Source organism: Brachyistius frenatus, unplaced genomic scaffold (genome assembly GCF_029030835.1).
Source record: "Brachyistius frenatus isolate BFR_SWC_R1_liver_20210118 unplaced genomic scaffold, ASM2903083v1 Contig_278, whole genome shotgun sequence".
Lineage (NCBI taxonomy): Eukaryota > Metazoa > Chordata > Actinopteri > Embiotocidae > Brachyistius > Brachyistius frenatus.
The window spans coordinates 243,982-262,500 of NW_027210877.1; the positions used below are offsets into that span (position 1 = coordinate 243,982).

The 18,519-nt window shown below is 47.4% G+C and overlaps 1 protein-coding gene across 7 annotated transcripts in view; it reads right to left on the minus strand.

Moving 5' to 3' along the window:
- Positions 1-286: 286 nt before the first annotated feature.
- Positions 287-18,519, minus strand: part of agap2 (ArfGAP with GTPase domain, ankyrin repeat and PH domain 2) — a 27,948-nt gene continuing 9,715 nt past the window's right edge. For 2 of the 7 annotated variants that reach the window (XM_069721931.1, XM_069721925.1), the window contains exons 2-19: positions 12,541-12,599; positions 11,111-11,198; positions 10,931-11,016; positions 10,720-10,855; positions 7,923-8,057; positions 7,178-7,296; positions 6,575-6,727; positions 6,392-6,460; positions 6,056-6,160; positions 5,073-5,253; positions 4,862-4,966; positions 4,653-4,775; positions 4,297-4,359; positions 3,930-4,082; positions 3,439-3,528; positions 3,072-3,294; positions 1,227-1,488; positions 287-556 (exon numbers count right to left, since the gene is read on the minus strand). In XM_069721931.1, coding sequence (XP_069578032.1) covers positions 344-556; positions 1,227-1,488; positions 3,072-3,294; positions 3,439-3,528; positions 3,930-4,082; positions 4,297-4,359; positions 4,653-4,775; positions 4,862-4,966; positions 5,073-5,253; positions 6,056-6,160; positions 6,392-6,460; positions 6,575-6,727; positions 7,178-7,296; positions 7,923-8,057; positions 10,720-10,855; positions 10,931-11,016; positions 11,111-11,198; positions 12,541-12,599 — 2,363 coding nt within the window. In that variant the 3' untranslated portion in view covers positions 287-343. The remainder of the gene's footprint in view (positions 557-1,226; positions 1,489-3,071; positions 3,295-3,438; positions 3,529-3,929; positions 4,083-4,296; positions 4,360-4,652; positions 4,776-4,861; positions 4,967-5,072; positions 5,254-6,055; positions 6,161-6,391; positions 6,461-6,574; positions 6,728-7,177; positions 7,297-7,922; positions 8,058-10,719; positions 10,856-10,930; positions 11,017-11,110; positions 11,199-12,540; positions 12,600-18,519) is intronic. The other 5 variants (XM_069721932.1, XM_069721928.1, XM_069721927.1 and 2 more) reach the window with 4 other exon arrangements.

An 18,519-nucleotide genomic window follows, 5' to 3' on the forward strand; every position in this document is an offset into this window, starting at 1 on the left:
TGGATGCAGTGAGTGACAGCTGTCATCCAACACGTCATGGTTGTAGATTATTGCACTTCGTGTGGAAGTGAAACAGAAGTGTGATGTAATATTAATTTAATATTAATATTTAATATTACTTTGACTCAAATCCTTTTGGAAAAGAAAGTCAACAACAACAAGTATTTCAGCAATTATTTCTGTCTCGTCATCAACAAACCATGAATATTGCTTTTTAATTGTTTGATATGTCGTTCAGTCTTTTGGAAACAACGTTTGATCCCGTTTCTACGACGATATCCCCCCCCCCCCCCCCGTTTCCCTGCTTTTTAAGAGGCTCCTAAACCAAAGAGTCTTCGGTCCGCTATGACACCCGCTTCCTGGAGCTGGTCCGGCCCAAGCTGGCGGTGCTGGAGCGCCGGGACAGGACGGGCGTGGCAGCGGCGGCGGTGGGCGACGTATCGTTGGGGCAGCCGTGTTGGAGCAGAATATCCATGCAGCCTTTGCTCCCCGTTCTTCGGGCCAGCATCATGGCCGTCTGGCCTTGGCTGTCTCTCCCTTTCACATCGATGCCGTACTGTGGAGGCGGAAACACACCAGATGATATTCAAACCTGTTTATAGGTTAAATATTGATTACAGGACAGAACAAAATGAAATGCAGCTCTTCGATTCGTTCACAGTCTATTTCTACTATTCTATAATTACTCGGGTTTATTCGGTCACTTCTGTCTTTAGAATTGGATTTGCACTATTTTCCACCACTGAAATAGAATATTAATAATGATAATAATAATGATAATAATAATGATTGGTCGTCAACTGATGTGTGGAGGAAAACAGTTTGTTGGTGTGTCTTTGTCGCCATCTACAGCGCATGTGTGGAACTTGTTCTCCAAGCCGACTCCAGAAAGGACAAATGGCTGCTACGTGTTTGTGGTGTCTGACACCGAGTACATTCAGTTGGACCTCACAGCTGTGGAGCTCACTCACTGAATTAATGGATGTTTTTCAGCTTAAGGCGTAATTACTTTTATATTTAACTGTCAAAAACCAAATTATGATATTAAGTTTCCATCATAGAAAACTACAAAACTCGCACATGTTCAAACTAAAGGTGCAGTTACGAGTGAATTTGGGACAATTTTGCTTAAAAAACTGGGTGCTGGTTGGTTTCTGGTTTTCTAGTTAACTGGTGAAAATCATGAATGAAATACGGAGAGTAAAAACCAGGAAGCAGAAACGCACCCAGACGAGCAGCTGGGTCATGACCACGTCTCCCAGCTGACAGGCGGCGTGCAGAGCCGTGAGCGGCGGCGACGGCGTGGCGGCCGGCGGAGCGTTGATCTGTTCCTTGGTGCTGTGAGCCAGAAGCAGCAGCAGCCGGGGCAGATCTCTCTCCGTCACCGCGGTAACCAGCCATGCCGGCATCCCATCCTCTGACGGCTGGAGAGGCGCCACGAACGCCCGCTGCTCGTACTTCGCTCGAATCCACGTCTCTCTTTCCTCTCTGGTGGAACACACACACACACACACACACACACACACACACACACACACACACACACACACACACACACACACACACACACACACACACACACACACACACACACACACCACGCACGCACACACACACACACACACACACACACACACACCACGCACGCACACACACACACACACACACACACACACACACACACACACGTTAGAAAACACACACACACATTAGAAAACACACACACACACATTAGAAAACACACACACTAGAAAACACACACACACACATTAGAAAACACACACACACACACACACATTAGAAAACACACACTAAAAAACACACACACACACACTAGAAAACACATTAGAAAACACAAACAGAAAACACACATTAGAAAACACACACATTAGAAAACACACGTTAGAAAACACACATTAGAAAACACACACATTAGAAAAAACATTAGAAAACACACATTAGAAAACACACACACACACACACACATTAGAAAACACACATTAGAAAACACACACATTAGAAAAAACATTAGAAAACACACATTAGAAAACACACACACACACACACATTAGAAAAAACACATTAGAAAACACACACACACACTAGAAAACACACACACACACACCAGAAAACACACACTAGAAAACACACACATTAGAAAACACACACACCAGAAAACACACACATTAGAAAACACACACACTAGAAAACACACACATTAGAAAACACGTTAGAAAACACACACGCTAGAAAACACACACACACACACTAGAACACACACACACGTTAGAAAACACACACACACACTAAACACACACATTAGAAAAAACACATTAGAAAACACACATTAGAAAACACACACACTAGAAAAAACACACACACACACACACATTAGAAAACACACACACTAGAAAAAACACACATATTAGAAAACACACACACACTGGAAAACACACATTAGAAAACGCATCAGAGAATACAGACACACATTAGAAAACACACACTAGAAAACACACACACACACACACATTAGAAAACACACACTAGAAAACACACACACATTAGAAAACACGCGTTAGAAAACACATTAGAAAACACACACATTAGAAAACACTAGAAAACACACACACACACACACATTAGAAAACACACACACACACACATTAGAAAATACACATTAGAAAACACACAATAGAAAACACATTAGAAAACACACATATTAGAAAACGCACGTTAGAAAACACACATTAGAAAACACACACACACACACAATAGAAAACACATTAGAAAACACACACATTAGAAAACACACATATTAGAAAACGCACGTTAGAAAACACACATTAGAAAACACACACACACACACACACACACTAGAAAACACATTAGAAAACACATCAGAGAATACAGACACACATTAGAAAACACACATTAGAAAACACACATTAGAAAACACACTAGAAAACACACATCAGACATTCGGTTTCATAGATGACGTCAGAACTGATCCAGTTACAGTTGAATCTGTATTTCGGGGACTAAACAGTGTCTCAGATGGAGCCTGAACCCACCGTGTTGCGTTCGGGGACGGTTTGGTCCGGCCCTGCGTGCAGCTCTCCCAGATGCTGTTGGCCATGTGGTTCCCGATGGCCGCCAGGACCTGCGTGAGCTCGCCGGGCCAGTCGTCCAGGTCCAGTGAGCGGACGCGGGACAGGTGCGTCCCCAGGTTTCGGTGGATGCCCGAGCACTCGATGCAGATCAGCGCTCCCAGGTTGAGGCTGGCCCAGGTGGGATCTGCAGGGGAAGATGACACAGGCCGGTTACAGGAAGTAGATCCACCGCCGACCAAGAAGGACCAATGAGAAGCGAACAGGCTGTGGCGCAATCATCCTGCAGCTGGACAGATGTTGGGACAGCTGAACAGATGTTGGGACTCACTGAGGGCCTCGCAGTCCACACACAGGCCGTTTCCTTTGGCGTTGCGGATGGCCTGCAGCGCCACCGCCTCGCTCTGACTGCTCCGCCGGGCCCGCACACACACACACACACACACACACACACACACACACACACACACACACACACACACACACACACATTTACTCATCCACGCAGACGCCATCTGAACGTTCACAAACCAACGATGACATCACTGATGGTTGATGACATCACTGATGGTTGATGACATCACTGATGGTTGATGACATCACTGATGGTTGATGACATCACTGATGCAGGCTCCACTGTTTTTCGTTCCTATACAACGAGGCAGTTTTGCCATTTTTCTTTCGCAACGTACTTTTTTCTTCAACAGCACAAAACCAAAAATGACCAAAACAAGTTCTAACTTTGGTGGAAAACCACACGTTCCCTCTGTAATAAACTGCTTGATTAAATATGTTTTTCAGGTAATTCAACTTTTTTTTTTACCTTGTTTCTGCCGCTCTCGCAAGCCTGCAGGCTCGCCAGGATCTGGCTCTCGATGGCCGACACCCACGAGTCTCGGTCCTCCAGGCTCTGAGCCTCAAAGTGCCACGTCTGCCCCGTGAAGGACACCACGATGAAGTCTGCGTTCTCCTCCTCTGCAGGGAGAAGCCGGAGACAACTGGGCTGAGATGTGTACGACCGACTCGGAGCAGATGAATGTGATGAGAACAGAAACACCAAGCAGCAGTTTGATGGAAGGTGAGAACGGAAAATAAATCTTCGGGTTATTACAATGAAAATAAGTCGAATGGCATGTAGATGAAGGAAAAAGGGAAGAAGCTGATTGGCTGCGTCGCGCTCGCTCGTTACCTGTCTTATTAATGTTTCTCAAGCTACCAAAGCTCTTTAATTTCCACATTTTGCGTTTGGCTGCTGAGCGAGAGATGAGCAGGAGGAAGGAGGAAGGAGAGAAACAGAAGTGCAGTGTTCAGAGAAAAAAGTGTTTAGGAAATTTTCAGAGAGTCAAACACACGAGGAGAATCTGAGGTGGACGATACGCCAATAATATCGACTTCAGCACCTTTTCAAGTTGTTTATAGTAACAAGTCACGACTGCTTTCATATTTTATTTATGCACTAAGTAGCTACTTACGACACACTGTGTATTTCTACATTCATACAGGAAGCATGCAGAAGTCTTCTTTATGACAGAAGTTGTGTTTTACCGTCAGCTTGGCCGACGGCCGCGTCTCCTTTCTGATTCATGCTCTTCTTCCTCCTGTTCTTCTTCCTGTCACTCATCGGAGACGACTGGCCGCCGTCTTTTCCGGCCGTCCCTTCGAGGGCGTCTGACATTTTGGGTTGCAAAATTTTTTTTTAAATGAATAAATCCCACAACAGCATTGTTAGCGGTTGTAAGCGGCAGCAGACGTACCGACACTTTGGGCTTTGGTGGACAGCGAGGACGGGCAGCGCTGAAGTCCTCGCTCGCCCGAGCGGTCGTCCACCACGGACAGAGTGGACGGACACAACTGAGGAACTGACGGCCACAAGGGGGAAGTGAAGGCTTTATTTACACTCACTCCTTTTTGTGATGTGCACGTTGAATGCAGATCATTTTTGAAGTTCTTCCAGAGAACATTTACCTGTGCTGGTGCTTTCAGCGGCCGTCGGCTCCTTACTGAGCCCGTTAACTCCCGGTCCGGAGGTGGGGGGGGCCGGCGACGGGCCGGCGGGGGCGACGGCTCTCGGAGGACGTTTCCCAGGAACTTTAACGGTGACGCGCAGCAGGTCGATTTCCTTTCCGTGGATGTTCTGCGTGTAGTCCTGGAAAAGACATTTTGAACAATATACAGATTATCTCGGTGAGTATTCTTAAATAGTGTTGAAACCATGTGACACTCAGACAATGGCACCTCTGAAATAAGAGATAACACATCCTGTCCCTTTCAAATTAAAAGTGGATTTCATAAAACACTCGAATGCAGTTCTGTTGCTGCAATGCACCATTAGCTACTTTATTGTTTGTGCTCTCAAACGGCATATTTCTCCTGTTACAAGATAAAAACTGCTGACAAGGTTTAAAAATACTGGAGCTAGAAAATCTATAAGACTAAAGAAAAGCTGTAATTGGCCTGGATGTGCGCCATTTAGAAAAGAGTCAGCCAATCAGAAGACAGGGGTGTTGATATTAAAGCGCCTTAAAGACAGCCTGTTGTTGGAGCTCCAGAGAGAAGCTTAAGATGTAAAATTAGATAAAGATTTTTTTTTTGGTGCTTAAAACTACAAAAATATCTTGTTATGGAGGTCGAAGACTCAAATAAAACCCTGGAACAGCGTGAAATACGGATCCTTTAATGTTGCTCAGCTAGCAGCTGTTTCCAGCCCGTTGGTCGTGAGTCTATCCGTCGAGCCTGAAGGTGGTTCGTTTGCTCATTTTGACGCGCTGCAGTTTCCAAAGGTTTGTGTAACGCGTTTCGCTGCCAGAGAGGAAATAAATCCAAGACCACTGAAAACGAGTTAATTTCTCCCAAAATGTCGATTTCAGCCAAATGAAGAAGCTCTAAATGTATTAAAATGTTAGTGAAAACGCTCGCGACTGCTCGCTGGGTTTTTGTGCTTTTCTTACACTGGAGCTGGAGTGGTAGGACAACGTGCCGCTGTTGGACAGCGTAACGTATTTCTTCTTCCACTCCTTGTTCAGAGAGCTGCCGCTTCTCTTCCACAGGATGCTCTGTTGGGAAAAAAAGAAACAGCCGAGGTCACTGCACCTCCAAGCAGAACGATCGGCACTAAATTTAGAGCAACAATGCTCTTCAAAACAGTTGCAGCCTCGCTAGAGTTGGACATCACCAGCTGAGAGCACTTTATTAATAGAGCGGCCTGCAGACAGGAAGCTGCTTCTGTGAGATGAAATAAAGACATCATTTCATAAACAGCAGAATTCTGTCAGTAATGTTCAAACCTGTTTCAGTGGAACGCCGCGGACGCCGTCTCCTTTGGGGTCGGCGGCTTTTCTATCCGAGTCCCGGTTCTGAAATCAACATCCGAACAGCAGTGAGGTGTTTTTAGACGGAGGTGGGAGGTGTGTGTGTGTGTGTGGGAGGAGGGGGGGGGGGGCAGCGAGATGATGGCAGATGTAACTGACCTTGAAGAGGGAGGGACGTCTGGGGATGCTCTTCAGCGAGCGCGAGGTGGCGCTGCCTCCGCCCCCCCCCTCACCCGGCACCACCCGCAGCTCTCTGTGACCCACCACGGGGGTGGAGGGGAGGGAGTAGGCGTAGCCACTGCCATTACTGGCCTGGGGTCAGGATGGAGGTCAGGATGGAGGTCAGGATGGAGGCCAGGATGGAGGTCAGGATGGAGGTCAGGATGGAGGTCAGGATGGAGGTCAGGATGGAGGTCAGGATGGAGATCAGGATGAGGTCAGGATGGAGGCCAGGATGGAGATTAGGGTGGAGGTCAGGGTGCAGGGGGTGGGAGAGGAGTGAGGGGGGGGTTAAAAGATGATACTGATTTAGGAATCAACAGGAAGTGACAGAGGGTGGAGACATTTAAATGACTTTGGATTTGATGAGAGAAGTTGAATGGGAGTCTATGGAGCTGGAGGCTTTTTGGAGCCGACCTCTAGTGGCACTCGCTGGTATTGCAGCTGAAGACACTTCTGCATTGGAACCATTTTACAGACCTGAAGCTACGAACTCTTTTTATATCCGTTCAATCATCTTGAAGTATTAGAGGCCAGCTGTACCTGTCCGGGGAACGAAGCCGATCCGGGCGTGGAGCCTCCGGAGTGACTGGGCGAGTTGGGCAGAGATTTGCAGGCCTGCAGCGCCGCCTGCTTCTTCTGCGCTACGATCTTCTGGGCAGCTAGAAAAAAAACCACAAAATCATCGTCTCAGAGAGAGGAGAGGGAGCGGTAGTCGGGTGGAGAGGGAGCGTCGGGTGGAGAGGGAGCGGTAGTCGGGTGGAGAGGGAGCGTCGGGTGGAGAGGGAGCGGTAGTCGGGTGGAGAGGGAGCGGTAGTCTGGTGGAGAGGGAGCGGTAGTCGGGTGGAGAGGGAGCGGTAGTCTGGTGGAGAGGGAGCGGTAGTCTGGTGGAGAGGGAGCGGTAGTCGGGTGGAGAGGGAGCGGTAGTCGGGTGGAGAGGGAGCGGTAGTCGGGTGGAAAGGGAGCGGTAGTCGGGTGGAGAGGGAGCGGTAGTCTGGTGGAGAGGGAGCGGTAGTCGGGTGGAGAGGGAGCGGTAGTCGGGTGGAGAGGGAGCGGTAGTCGGGTGGAGAGGGAGCGGTAGTCGGGTGGAGAGGGAGCGGTAGTCGGGTGGAAAGGGAGCGGTAGTCGGGTGGAGAGGGAGCGGTAGTCGGGTGGAAAGGGAGCGGTAGTCGGGTGGAGAGGGAGCGGTAGTCGGGTGGAAAGGGAGCGGTAGTCGGGTGGAGAGGGAGCGGTAGTCGGGTGGAGAGGGAGCGGTAGTCGGGTTCCTCTGTTTTTCGAGTCCACTCACCCTCTGAAAACACCCGGTCCACGTTGAACCCGTAGGTGGCGCAGGTCTCGTAAAACAGCGAGTGACGCACGTCGATGCAGAGCTGTCGGGCTCGCTGGTCCTCGATCACACGAGGGTTGTTGCTGCTGATCTTATCTGAACGAACACCAACAACAGACAGGAAGCTGTGAACAGATGCAACATCTATATACATATATACATTCACTGTATATATATATATATATATATATATATATACAGTGAAGGAAATAATGATTTGATCTCTTGCTGATTTTGTAAGTTTGCCCACTGACAAAGAAATGAACAGTCTATAATTGTAATGGAGGTTTTTCACAGATCCAGAAAATCACATCATATAAAAATTATGAATTGATTTGCATCTGATTGTGTGAAATAAGTATTTGATCCTGTAGCAGAACATGACTCAGTACTTGGTGCAGAAAGCATTGTTGGCGAGGTCAGAGGTCAGACGTTTCTGGTAGTTGGTCTCCAGGTTTGAACATCTCAGGAGGGATGTTGTTCACTCCTCTTTGCAGATTCTCCAAATCCTTCAGGTTTCCAGGCTGTTGCTCGGCAACAGGAAGCTTCAGCTCCCTCCTCAGATGTTCTCTGGGATGAAGGTCCGGAGACCGGCTCGACCTCTCCGTGACCTTCATGTGCTTCTTCTTGAGCCGCTCCTTTGTTGCCTCGTCGTATGTTTTGGGTCATTGTGGTGCTGAAGACCGTCCACGACCCGTCTTCAGTGTCCCAGCTGAGGGAAAGAGGTCGTCCCCCAAGATGTCCCGGTACGCGGCCCCGTCCGTCCTCCCCTCAATGCAGTGAAGTCATCCTGTCATCATCTGTCTCCTCTGACCACGTCACCTTCTCCAAGCCTTCTCTGAATCCTTCAGGTGTTCGTTGGTAAACTTCAGACGGGTCTGTCCATGTGTCTTCTTGAGCCGGGGGACCTCGCAGCGCAGCAGGATCTTAATCCATGACGGCGTCGTGTGTTACCGATGGTTTCCATGGTGACTGTAGTCCCAGCTGTCTGGAGATCATGAACAAGTTCCTCTGTGTTGTTCTGGCCTGATCCCTCACCTTCCTCATGATCATCGATACCCCACCAGGCCAGATCTCCATGGAGCCCCAGACTGAGGAGATCCAGACCGAGGAGATCCAGACCGAGGAGATCCAGACCGAGGAGATCCAGACCGAGGAGATCCATGTCATTTAGTGTTTCTTCCATTTCCCAATAATCCACCAACAGTTGTCTCCTTCTCACCGAGCTGCTGGCTGGTGGTCTTGTAGTCCATTCCAGCCTCGTGCAGGTCTACGATCTGTCCCTGACGTCCTGAGACAGCTCTTTGGACTCCATGGTGGACAGGTTGGAATCTGATTGATTGATTCTGTGGACGGGCGTCTTTTATACAGGTAAGGAGTTGAGACGGGTGTCTTTTATACAGGTAAGGAGTTGAGACGGGTGTCTTTTATGCAGGTAAGGAGTTGAGACGGGTGTCTTTTATACAGGTAAGGAGTTGAGACGGGTGTCTTTTATGCAGGTAACCAGTTGAGATGGGTGTCTTTTAGGTAGGTAGGTATTTACTTTATTAATCCCCGAGGGGGAATTTTTCAATACAGGTAAGGAGTTGAGACAGGTGTCTTTTATACAGGTAACCAGTTGAGACGGGTGTCTTTTATACAGGTAATGAAGTCCTCGTGGACTTCCTGTGCTCAGATTAAGCTCCGCCTCCTTTTACTCAGACTGCGTCCGTGCGCTCGCAAACATTCTGCTGTCGGATGTTTGTCCAATGACCGAGTCGCGCTCTTCTTCGTTGGGAATCCAGTCCGGTAACTCGGCTCGTATTTAGCGTTCACACAGCCGCTCTGAAGGACGGACCAATCAGAGACCATGTAGAAAGCCAGGTATGACGTTGACCAATGAAATCGTCAATGCCTCCTTGCAGGTGCGCTTACTTTACGTCTCACAGGACCGGATTCTTTCATTCGCGCCCTCCAGAGCCTCATTAAATAAACTTTATTTTTACAATTACATTTCTTTTGTAATTTAGTTTCAGGAAACTAGTTGCTCACTAACACGGAATCTAACGTTCGATTTAGAATATATTGTTATGTAATATATTGTTGCTCTAACCGTGGTTCTGACCGTGGTTCTGACCGTGGTTCTGACCGTGGTTCTGACCGTAGTCCTGACCGTGGTTCTGACCGTAGTTCTGACCGTGGTTCTGACCGTGGTTCTGACTGTAGTCCTGACCGTGGTTCTGACCGTAGTTCTGACTGTGGTTCTGACCGTGGTTCTGACTGTGGTTCTGACCGTGGTTCTGACCGTAGTTCTGACTGTAGTTCTGACTGTGGTTCTGACCGTGGTTCTGACTGTGATTCTGACCGTAGTCCTGACCGTGGTTCTGACTGTAGTTCTGACTGTAGTTCTGACTGGTTCTGACCGTGGTTCTGACTGTAGTTCTGACTGTAGTTCTGACTGTGGTTCTGACCGTGGTTCTGACTGTGATTCTGACCGTAGTCCTGACTGTGGTTCTGACTGTAGTTCTGACTGTAGTTCTGACTGGTTCTGACCGTAGTTTTGACTGTAGTTCTGACTGTGGTTCTGACCGTGGTTCTGACTGTGATTCTGACCGTAGTCCTGACCGTGGTTCTGACTGTAGTTCTGACTGTAGTTCTGACTGGTTCTGACCGTGGTTCTGACCGTGGTTCTGACTGTAGTTCTGACCGTGGTTCTGACTGTGGTTCTGACTGTAGTTCTGACTGTAGTTCTGACCGTGGTTCTGACCGTGGTTCTGACCTTGTGTGCCGACCACGATGACGGGGATGTCGGATCGGTGCGAGCTGAGCTGGCTGTAGAGCTGGTAGAGCTCCTGGAAACTGGCCTCGTTCTCCAGACTGAAGACCAGAATCACCGCGTCGACCCAGCTGCCGAACTGGAGGGGGGGGGGTTAGCTGTCTGTTAAACTCACGCATGCTAACACACACAGACAGAAACAACAGTAAAGCACCTGTGCGTCGGGCGGTCCGGCTTCCTCTCGGATCAGTAATAAGTGACTCTGACCGTCCAGCAGAACTTCCTTCTTGTAGCGACCACCTGACGGGTCCAACATAGTGTCATCAGACCGCGCCGCTCACTGCAGCATATTATATATTATATAATAAGACTTTGGTGTGCTTGTGTCTCCTACCGTCGGCCTTCTCCAGCGCTGCGTAGCTGCCGGTGATGTATTTGTTCACCAGAGCTGACTTGCCACTCTTCAGACTTCCCAGAATGCCCTGCACGAAAAAAGGAAGGAAGGAAACGCAGCAACAAGAAGTAGATTTAAGGTCAGAGTTCACAAGATAACAAAAAAAACTCTGAATTCAGACTTTTAGTTCCTCCGATACGTTTTGGTTCCTTTTCGTCTCTTTAGTCATTGAATCTGTATTCTCCGATGTTAAACTGCTGCCTGGTTTTATTCTCCGATGTTAAACTGCTGCCTGGTTTTATTTTGTCGTTCTGATGTGGATGAAATACTTCAGAGTTGAAAGAAATATTCTGACAGTGATTTACTATAAAAACGCTCCATTTCCAGGCAAATTCCTGCATTCGAAATGCTACTGAAGTGTTTCATTATGGGCAATTGCCTCAAGAATCGTATGATTAAACAGCAGTTGTTCTTCATTGCTTCTTTTTCCCACCTCATATTTAACTTTTACTGACCTGAAAGGAGATATTTTTTATTCAATGCAAACAAATTATGTATAAAAAAATATATAAAAGAATCACCTGTCAGGACTTTCAGACACAAGAGTCCAGATCAGAGACGATTTAATGTTGATGACATGAATCTGAGTCACTCAGTTATAACTTATAACTATAACTTTAACTCAGTTAACTTTGGTTCAAAGCAGCCGACAGCGATGCTGCAGCAGCTTTAATAAAGCAATTTTTGTTACAGCAGAGCTTCTGCTGAAGACATTTTTTTGCGTAAAAGATTGTGGGAATTTTGTGTTGCACAGATGTAAGCTAAAGTTAGCATGCTAACCAGCTAGCCTCGTCCCGTCTTGTAATACCACCCCGCATCTCAGGAGGCGATAGTGAGCCACAGTAGCATCCAGTCTGCCCTCAACCCGACATGAGAGGAAGACGAAGTAGCGTATGCTAACATCTCAAAACGATGGTTTAGATTGACGGCAGAAAACAAGCGTGATCATCGCTAGCGCTTTGTGCGCTTAATCTTTACGTGCATTTTCCTGGTTGTCTATTTTTCTTAATTGACAATTTTGATGCAGGAATTTGACTTGAAATGAAGTATTTTTGGAGTACTTTTACTTAATTAAAGGATCTAAATATTGTGTGCAGCCTGGAGGGAATACCTTTAGTCACTGCTCAGGGCTAAAAAAACAGTCGGATAATAAATAAATAAATAATAATAGAAGCGTACCTGGAGTGAAAGCTAATATCCCCAGACGGATGCTAAAGTTACAGCTCATGCGACTTCCTGTGAGCTAGAATCTGTTTTGGCTCTTTAGTCATCGTGTTTCTTTACATTTAAAGTTACGAATAAATGTGATAAATTGTATGTTTTCTGATGTGCACTGGTAACCCGGGGCAACTGCTCTTCTGTCTCCTCACCAGTCTCAGCTCGGGGATGGTTCTGCTCAGCGTCCACTCCTGGCTGTTGGCGAGATTCACTGCAGAGACAAACAGTCGGAGGAGATTCATCATGTTGGTCACGTACAGTAAAAAAGGGCGGCCATCTTAATGGCCTGCGTGTGTGTGTGTGTGTGTGTGTGGGGGGGGGGGGGGGTCCGACACGGTGCAGACACACCGCTCGGCACGGTGGTGCAGTGGTTAGCACTGTCACCTCACAGCAAAAAAGGTTCCGGGTTCGAATCCGGTCCTGGGCCTTTCTGTGCGGAGTTTGCATGTTCTCCCTGTGCTTGCGTGGGTTCTCTCCGGGTTCTCCGGCTTCCTCCCATCATCCAAAAACATGCACCTCAGGTCAGGTTACCTGGCGCCGCGCTAGTGGCAGCCTGCTGCAGCAGCCCCCCTGAGAGCCCCCCCTGAGAGCCCCCCCTGAGAGCCCCCCTGCTGTAGCGAAGAAATTTCCCCTCGGGGATTAATAAAGTGAATCAAATCACAAATCAAAATCAAAATCTTTACCGTGTGTCAGTGATGGGCAGCTGAGAAGCGAGTTAGTCAGGCGGTTCGGTCAGTTCAGCTGTCAATCAAACATGTCCAATGCCCTCCAGAAAGGGGCGTGGCCTGATTAATGACCTTTGTTCTTGACGACCCGACTGACAGAAACTCAATGAAATGACTTGAAAATTTAAAAAAAAACAACTAGAAACGGCAAATTAATCATATGAAGGATGACAAAATAAAAACCTATAAATATATACAAGTAGTTTATTTTGAAAAAATACTAAATGCATTCACCCATCTCTTTATAAAATAAAAAATGATCTTCCTCCGCAGCAGTCGCTGCTGTTTACTGTAAACACGCAGAAAGGCAGTTTACAAACCAGCAGGTGGCGTCCTGGTTAAGATGGTGGTTTGAGCTAAATGCTAACACTGGAATGCTAACACTCTCAATGAGTACCAGCAGCTGTGATGTCGACCATGTTCCCATGATGGTTTAGTCTGTTAGCATGCTAACATTTGTTAATAGATAGATAGATAGATAGATAGATAGATAGATAGATAGATAGATAGATAGATAGATAGATAGATAGATAGATAGATAGATAGATAGATAGATAGATAGATAGATAGATAGATAGATAGATAGATAGATAGATAGATAGATAGATAGATAGATAGATAGATAGATAGATAGATAGATAGATAGATAGATAGATAGATAGATAGACAGACAGACAGATAGATAGATAGATAGACAGATAATAGATAGATAGATAGATAGATAGATAGATAGATAGATAGATAGATAGATAGATAGATAGATAGATAGATAGACAGACAGACAGACAGATAGATAGATAGACAGATAATAGATAGATAGATAGATAGATAGATAGATAGATAGATAGATAGATAGATAGATAGACAGACAGACAGATAGATAGATAGATAGATAGACAGACAGACAGATAGATAGATAGATAGATAGACAGACAGACAGACAGATAGATAGATAGATAGATAGATAGATAGATAGATAGATAGATAGATAGATAGATAGATAGATAGATAGACAGATAGATAGATAGACAGACAGACAGACAGATAGATAGATAGATAGATAGATAGTTAGTTACTTTATTAATCCCCAAGGGGAAATATTTTCGCTACAGCAGCATTTATAGATACAGGAAAGAAATAAAATAACAGTAAAAAAATATTAAATGTAAAAATGCACAGTATATACAATAAAATAGAATAAAATGAAATAGAATAATTAAATTAAAACTAACTAAACAATAGAGCAAAGTTTTTTGTTTTTTTATATTTAAACAACCAAGAAAAACAGACAACAGTGTTATTGTTGTGTGATGGATTTTGCCAGAGGTGAGTTATTGTACAGTCTTATTGCGGTCGGCAGGAATGATCTCCTGTATCTGGAATGATCTCCTGTATCTGGAATGATCTCCTGTATCAGGAATGATCTCCTGTATCAGGAATGATCTCCTGTATCTGGAATGATCTCCTGTATCAGGAATGATCTCCTGTATCAGGAATGATCTCCTGTATCTGGAATGATCTCCTGTATCAGGAATGATCTCCTGTATCTGGAATGATCTCCTGTATCAGGAATGATCTCCTGTATCAGGAATGATCTCCTGTATCTGGAATGATCTCCTGTATCTGGAATGATCTGTATCCTGTATCTGGAATGATCTCTGTATCTGGTATCTGGAATGATCTCCTGTATCTGGAATGATCTCCTGTATCTGTCCTTGTGACAGCAGCTGGAGGAGTCTTTTGGAGAACGTCCTCCTCTGTCCCTGCAGCAGGTGGTGGAGAGGGTGGTCAGGATTATCCAAGATGGATAATAATTTGTTCAGCGTCCTCCTCTCCACCTCCTTTTCCAGACTATCCAGATTGTAGCCGATGATGAAGCCGGCCTTTTTTTATTTGATTTTTTTTTGATTTTATACACTTTATTAATCCCCGAGGGGAAATTTCTTCACTACAGCAGGGGGGCTCTCAGGGGGGGCTCTCAGGGGGGGCTCTCAGGGGGGAGATGCTGCAGCAGGCTGCCACTAGCGCGGCGCCAGGTAACCTGACCTGAGGTGCATGTTTTTGGATGATGGGAGGAAGCCGGAGAACCCGGAGAGAACCCACGCAAGCACAGGGAGAACATGCAAACTCCGCACAGAAAGGCCCAGGACCGGATTCGAACCCGGAACCTTTTTTTGCTGTGAGGTGACAGTGCTAACCACTGCACCACCGTGCCGCCCAGTTTGTTAAGTCTGTTGGTGTCTCCGGCTCCAATGCACCGTCCATTGACTCCTTCTCCCGTCCATCCCTTATACACCCGTCCACTGACTCCTCCTCCCGTCCATCCCTTATACACCGTCCACTGACTCCTCCTCCCGTCCATCCCTTATACACCGACCACTGACTCCTCCTCCCGTCCATCTCTTATACATCCGTCCACTGCAGAGTCATCAGAGAACTTCTGCAGATGTCTTGACTCTGAGTTGTTCTGGAAGTCAGTGGTGTAGAAGGTGAACAGGAAGGAGACAGAACAGTTCCCTGAGGAGCTCCAGTACCACTGACCACCGTATCAGACAGCACACTGCCCAGACGGACAAACTGTGGTCTGCCTGTCAGGTAGTCATTGATCCAGGAGACGGTGGACGCGTCCACCTCCTCCACCCCACCACCACCCGCAGCTTCTCACTCAGCAGCAGTGGTTGGATGGTGTTGAATGCACTGGAGAAATCAAAGAAAGTGATTCTCACAGATTCACCGGTTCCATCCAGGTGAGACTGAGCTCGTTGCAGCAGGTAGATGATGGCGTCGTCCACTCCCACATGAGGCTGGTACGTAAATTGCAGCGGGTCCAGAGAAGATTTCACCAGCGGCCTGAGGTGGGCCAAGACCAGCCTCTCCAGCACCTTCATCACATGATATGTGAGGGCAACCGGTCGGTAGTCGTTGAGGCCGGATGGAGTCGTCTTCTTAGGGACTGGAACCAGGCAGGACGTCTTCCACAGCACCGGGACCTCCTCCTGCTTCAGGCTCAGGTTGAAGAGGTGTTGTAGGACCTCAGCCAGCTGGACGGCGCAGGTCTACAGGACCCCGGGGCCGATGCCGTCAGGTCTTCAGGAACCCGGGGCCGATGCCGTCAGGTACTCAGATCCCCGGGGCTGATGCCTTCAGGTCCTGCAGCCTTGCGCTGTTGGAGTCTCTCCAGCTGTGTCCTAACCTGGCCAGTCGTCACAGAGGGGGGTGGGGGGTCATGGCGTCAGTGGTGGAAGAGCCCTTTGAAATTGAGGACTCTGTGTCCATGCAGCTCACCATGGGGGATCAGGTTCCCCCTGGTTGTTCCTCTCCAGGTTCCCCCTGGTTGTCTCTCTCTCCCCTTGAACCCAGTAATCTCCTTCATACCGGTCCACACCTCCCTCACGTTGTTCTGCTGGAGTTTGGCCTCCAGCTTCCTCCTGTAGGAGTCCCTGACCTCCCTCATCTTCTCCTTCAGGTGGCGCTGAACTCTCCTGAGCTCCTCCCTGTCCCCAGACCTGAAGGCTGCTTTCTTCTGATTAAGAAGCACCTTCAGGTCACTGGTGATCCACGGCTTGTTGTTGGGGAAGCAGTGTCCAGTCCGGGATGGTACGGTGGTGTGTTCACAGAATTTGATGTATTCTGTGATACAGTCTGTCCTGCTGTTGATGTCCTCCCCATGTGGTCCACACAGCACGTCCCAGTCCGTGGACTCAAAGCAGTCCTGCAGGGCGTCTTTAGCCTCCTGTGTCCACCTCCTCACAGTCCTGGTGGTTACAGGCTGCCTCTGCACCAGAAGAACATACTTTGGTGTCAGCAGGACCAGGTTGTGGTCTGATCTACCGGGGGGGGGGGGGGGCAGTAGTACTGTATGCATCCATGGCATTAGCATACAGGAGGTCCAGAGTTTTATTGTTCCTTGTGGGGCAGTTCACATACTGGTGCAAAGTTGGCAGGACTTTATCCAGACTGGTTAAAGTCTCCAGTAACTAACAAAAATGCACCGGGATGCTGAGTCTGAAGTTTGGACACAGTGGAGTAGATGGTGTCCACTGCTGCCTCTACGTCAGCTGATGGAGGAACGTACACAGCGATAACGATGGCGGACGTGAACTCCCTCGGTAAATAATAAGGGCGCATCCCCACGGCTAGAAGTTCAATGTCCGGGCTACAGAAACGTTCCTTCACACACACGTGGTCGGGATTACACCACCTCTCGTTCACATAGACTTCAATCCCTCCACCTTTCTTCTTGCCGCTCTGAACAACGTCTCCGTCCCCCCGAACGGTCCTGAAGCCGGTACGGCCGCGCTGTGGTCCGGGAGATGTGAGTGCAGCCATGTCTCGGTGAAACACATGATGCTGCACTCCCGGTACTCTCTCTGGGTCTTTACCAGCGCCGAGCTCGTCCGTCTTGTTGGCCAACGACCTCACGTTCCCCGTTAAGATCTCCGGTACCGCTGGTTTATATTTCCTCCTTTCCGCCTTTAGCTTAGCTCCAGCTCTGTAACCCCGACGTCTTCTCCGAAGTTCGTCCGGGATTTCAGGCCTCGCTCCGGGCAGCAGCAGTAGGTCTACTCAGCGCGATCAGCTGATCACGCGAGTAAACAATAACAATGCCCCCAACCAGAAAAGTGGAAAAATTACGGTCCATTACGGACCGTTAACTTAACACACGTGAAGAAAAAAAAACAACAACTCCGAAGAGAGAAGAAAGAAAAATACTTAAAACAAAACACACTTGGGGGGAGCTGCTGTAACAGGCTGCCACTAGCGCGGCGCCATCTTGAATCTACAAGCAGTAAACATGAGCATGTCATTAGTTTTGTGGGCGTTTGGACGTGAAACAAAGCAGTATACAAATTAAGATATTGACCTGATGGTGGCGCTAGATGAAAAATCAGCGGCTGAACAAAGAAATCACACATTTTATGGCAATAGATGATGAAACCTTTGATGTAAAACTACAATAAAGAGGAAGACCAGAGTCGTAGAGATTCATCCTCTGGGAGTTGTAAATCAAACTAAACTTCACAGAGTACATGTTGAGATGTTTATTAAATCAAACATTGGAGCTTTTGATGGTGCTCAAGGAAAATAAACTGACTGGTGCCCAATTGGATTCATCCGGTGAGTTGAAGTGGGTCGATAGAACTGGTTCTAACAGAACAGCTGCTGTGATAGCAAACATGCAATTTATTCTAGAAGTCCAGAATGATCCATCACATCTCCGACATCAAACTCTTCTACAAGCTGTCAGCTCTCATCGATGGATATTAATCTCCAACACAACCACAGCAGCCTCGTTAAAGAGGATTCATCGTAAACCATCGCTGACTCGGTATTTCTCCAGAAAAGTTGATGTATTTATTCAGAGCAGCACCTAGTGGCCGTCGGCGTCATTACACTTTAAGGTTC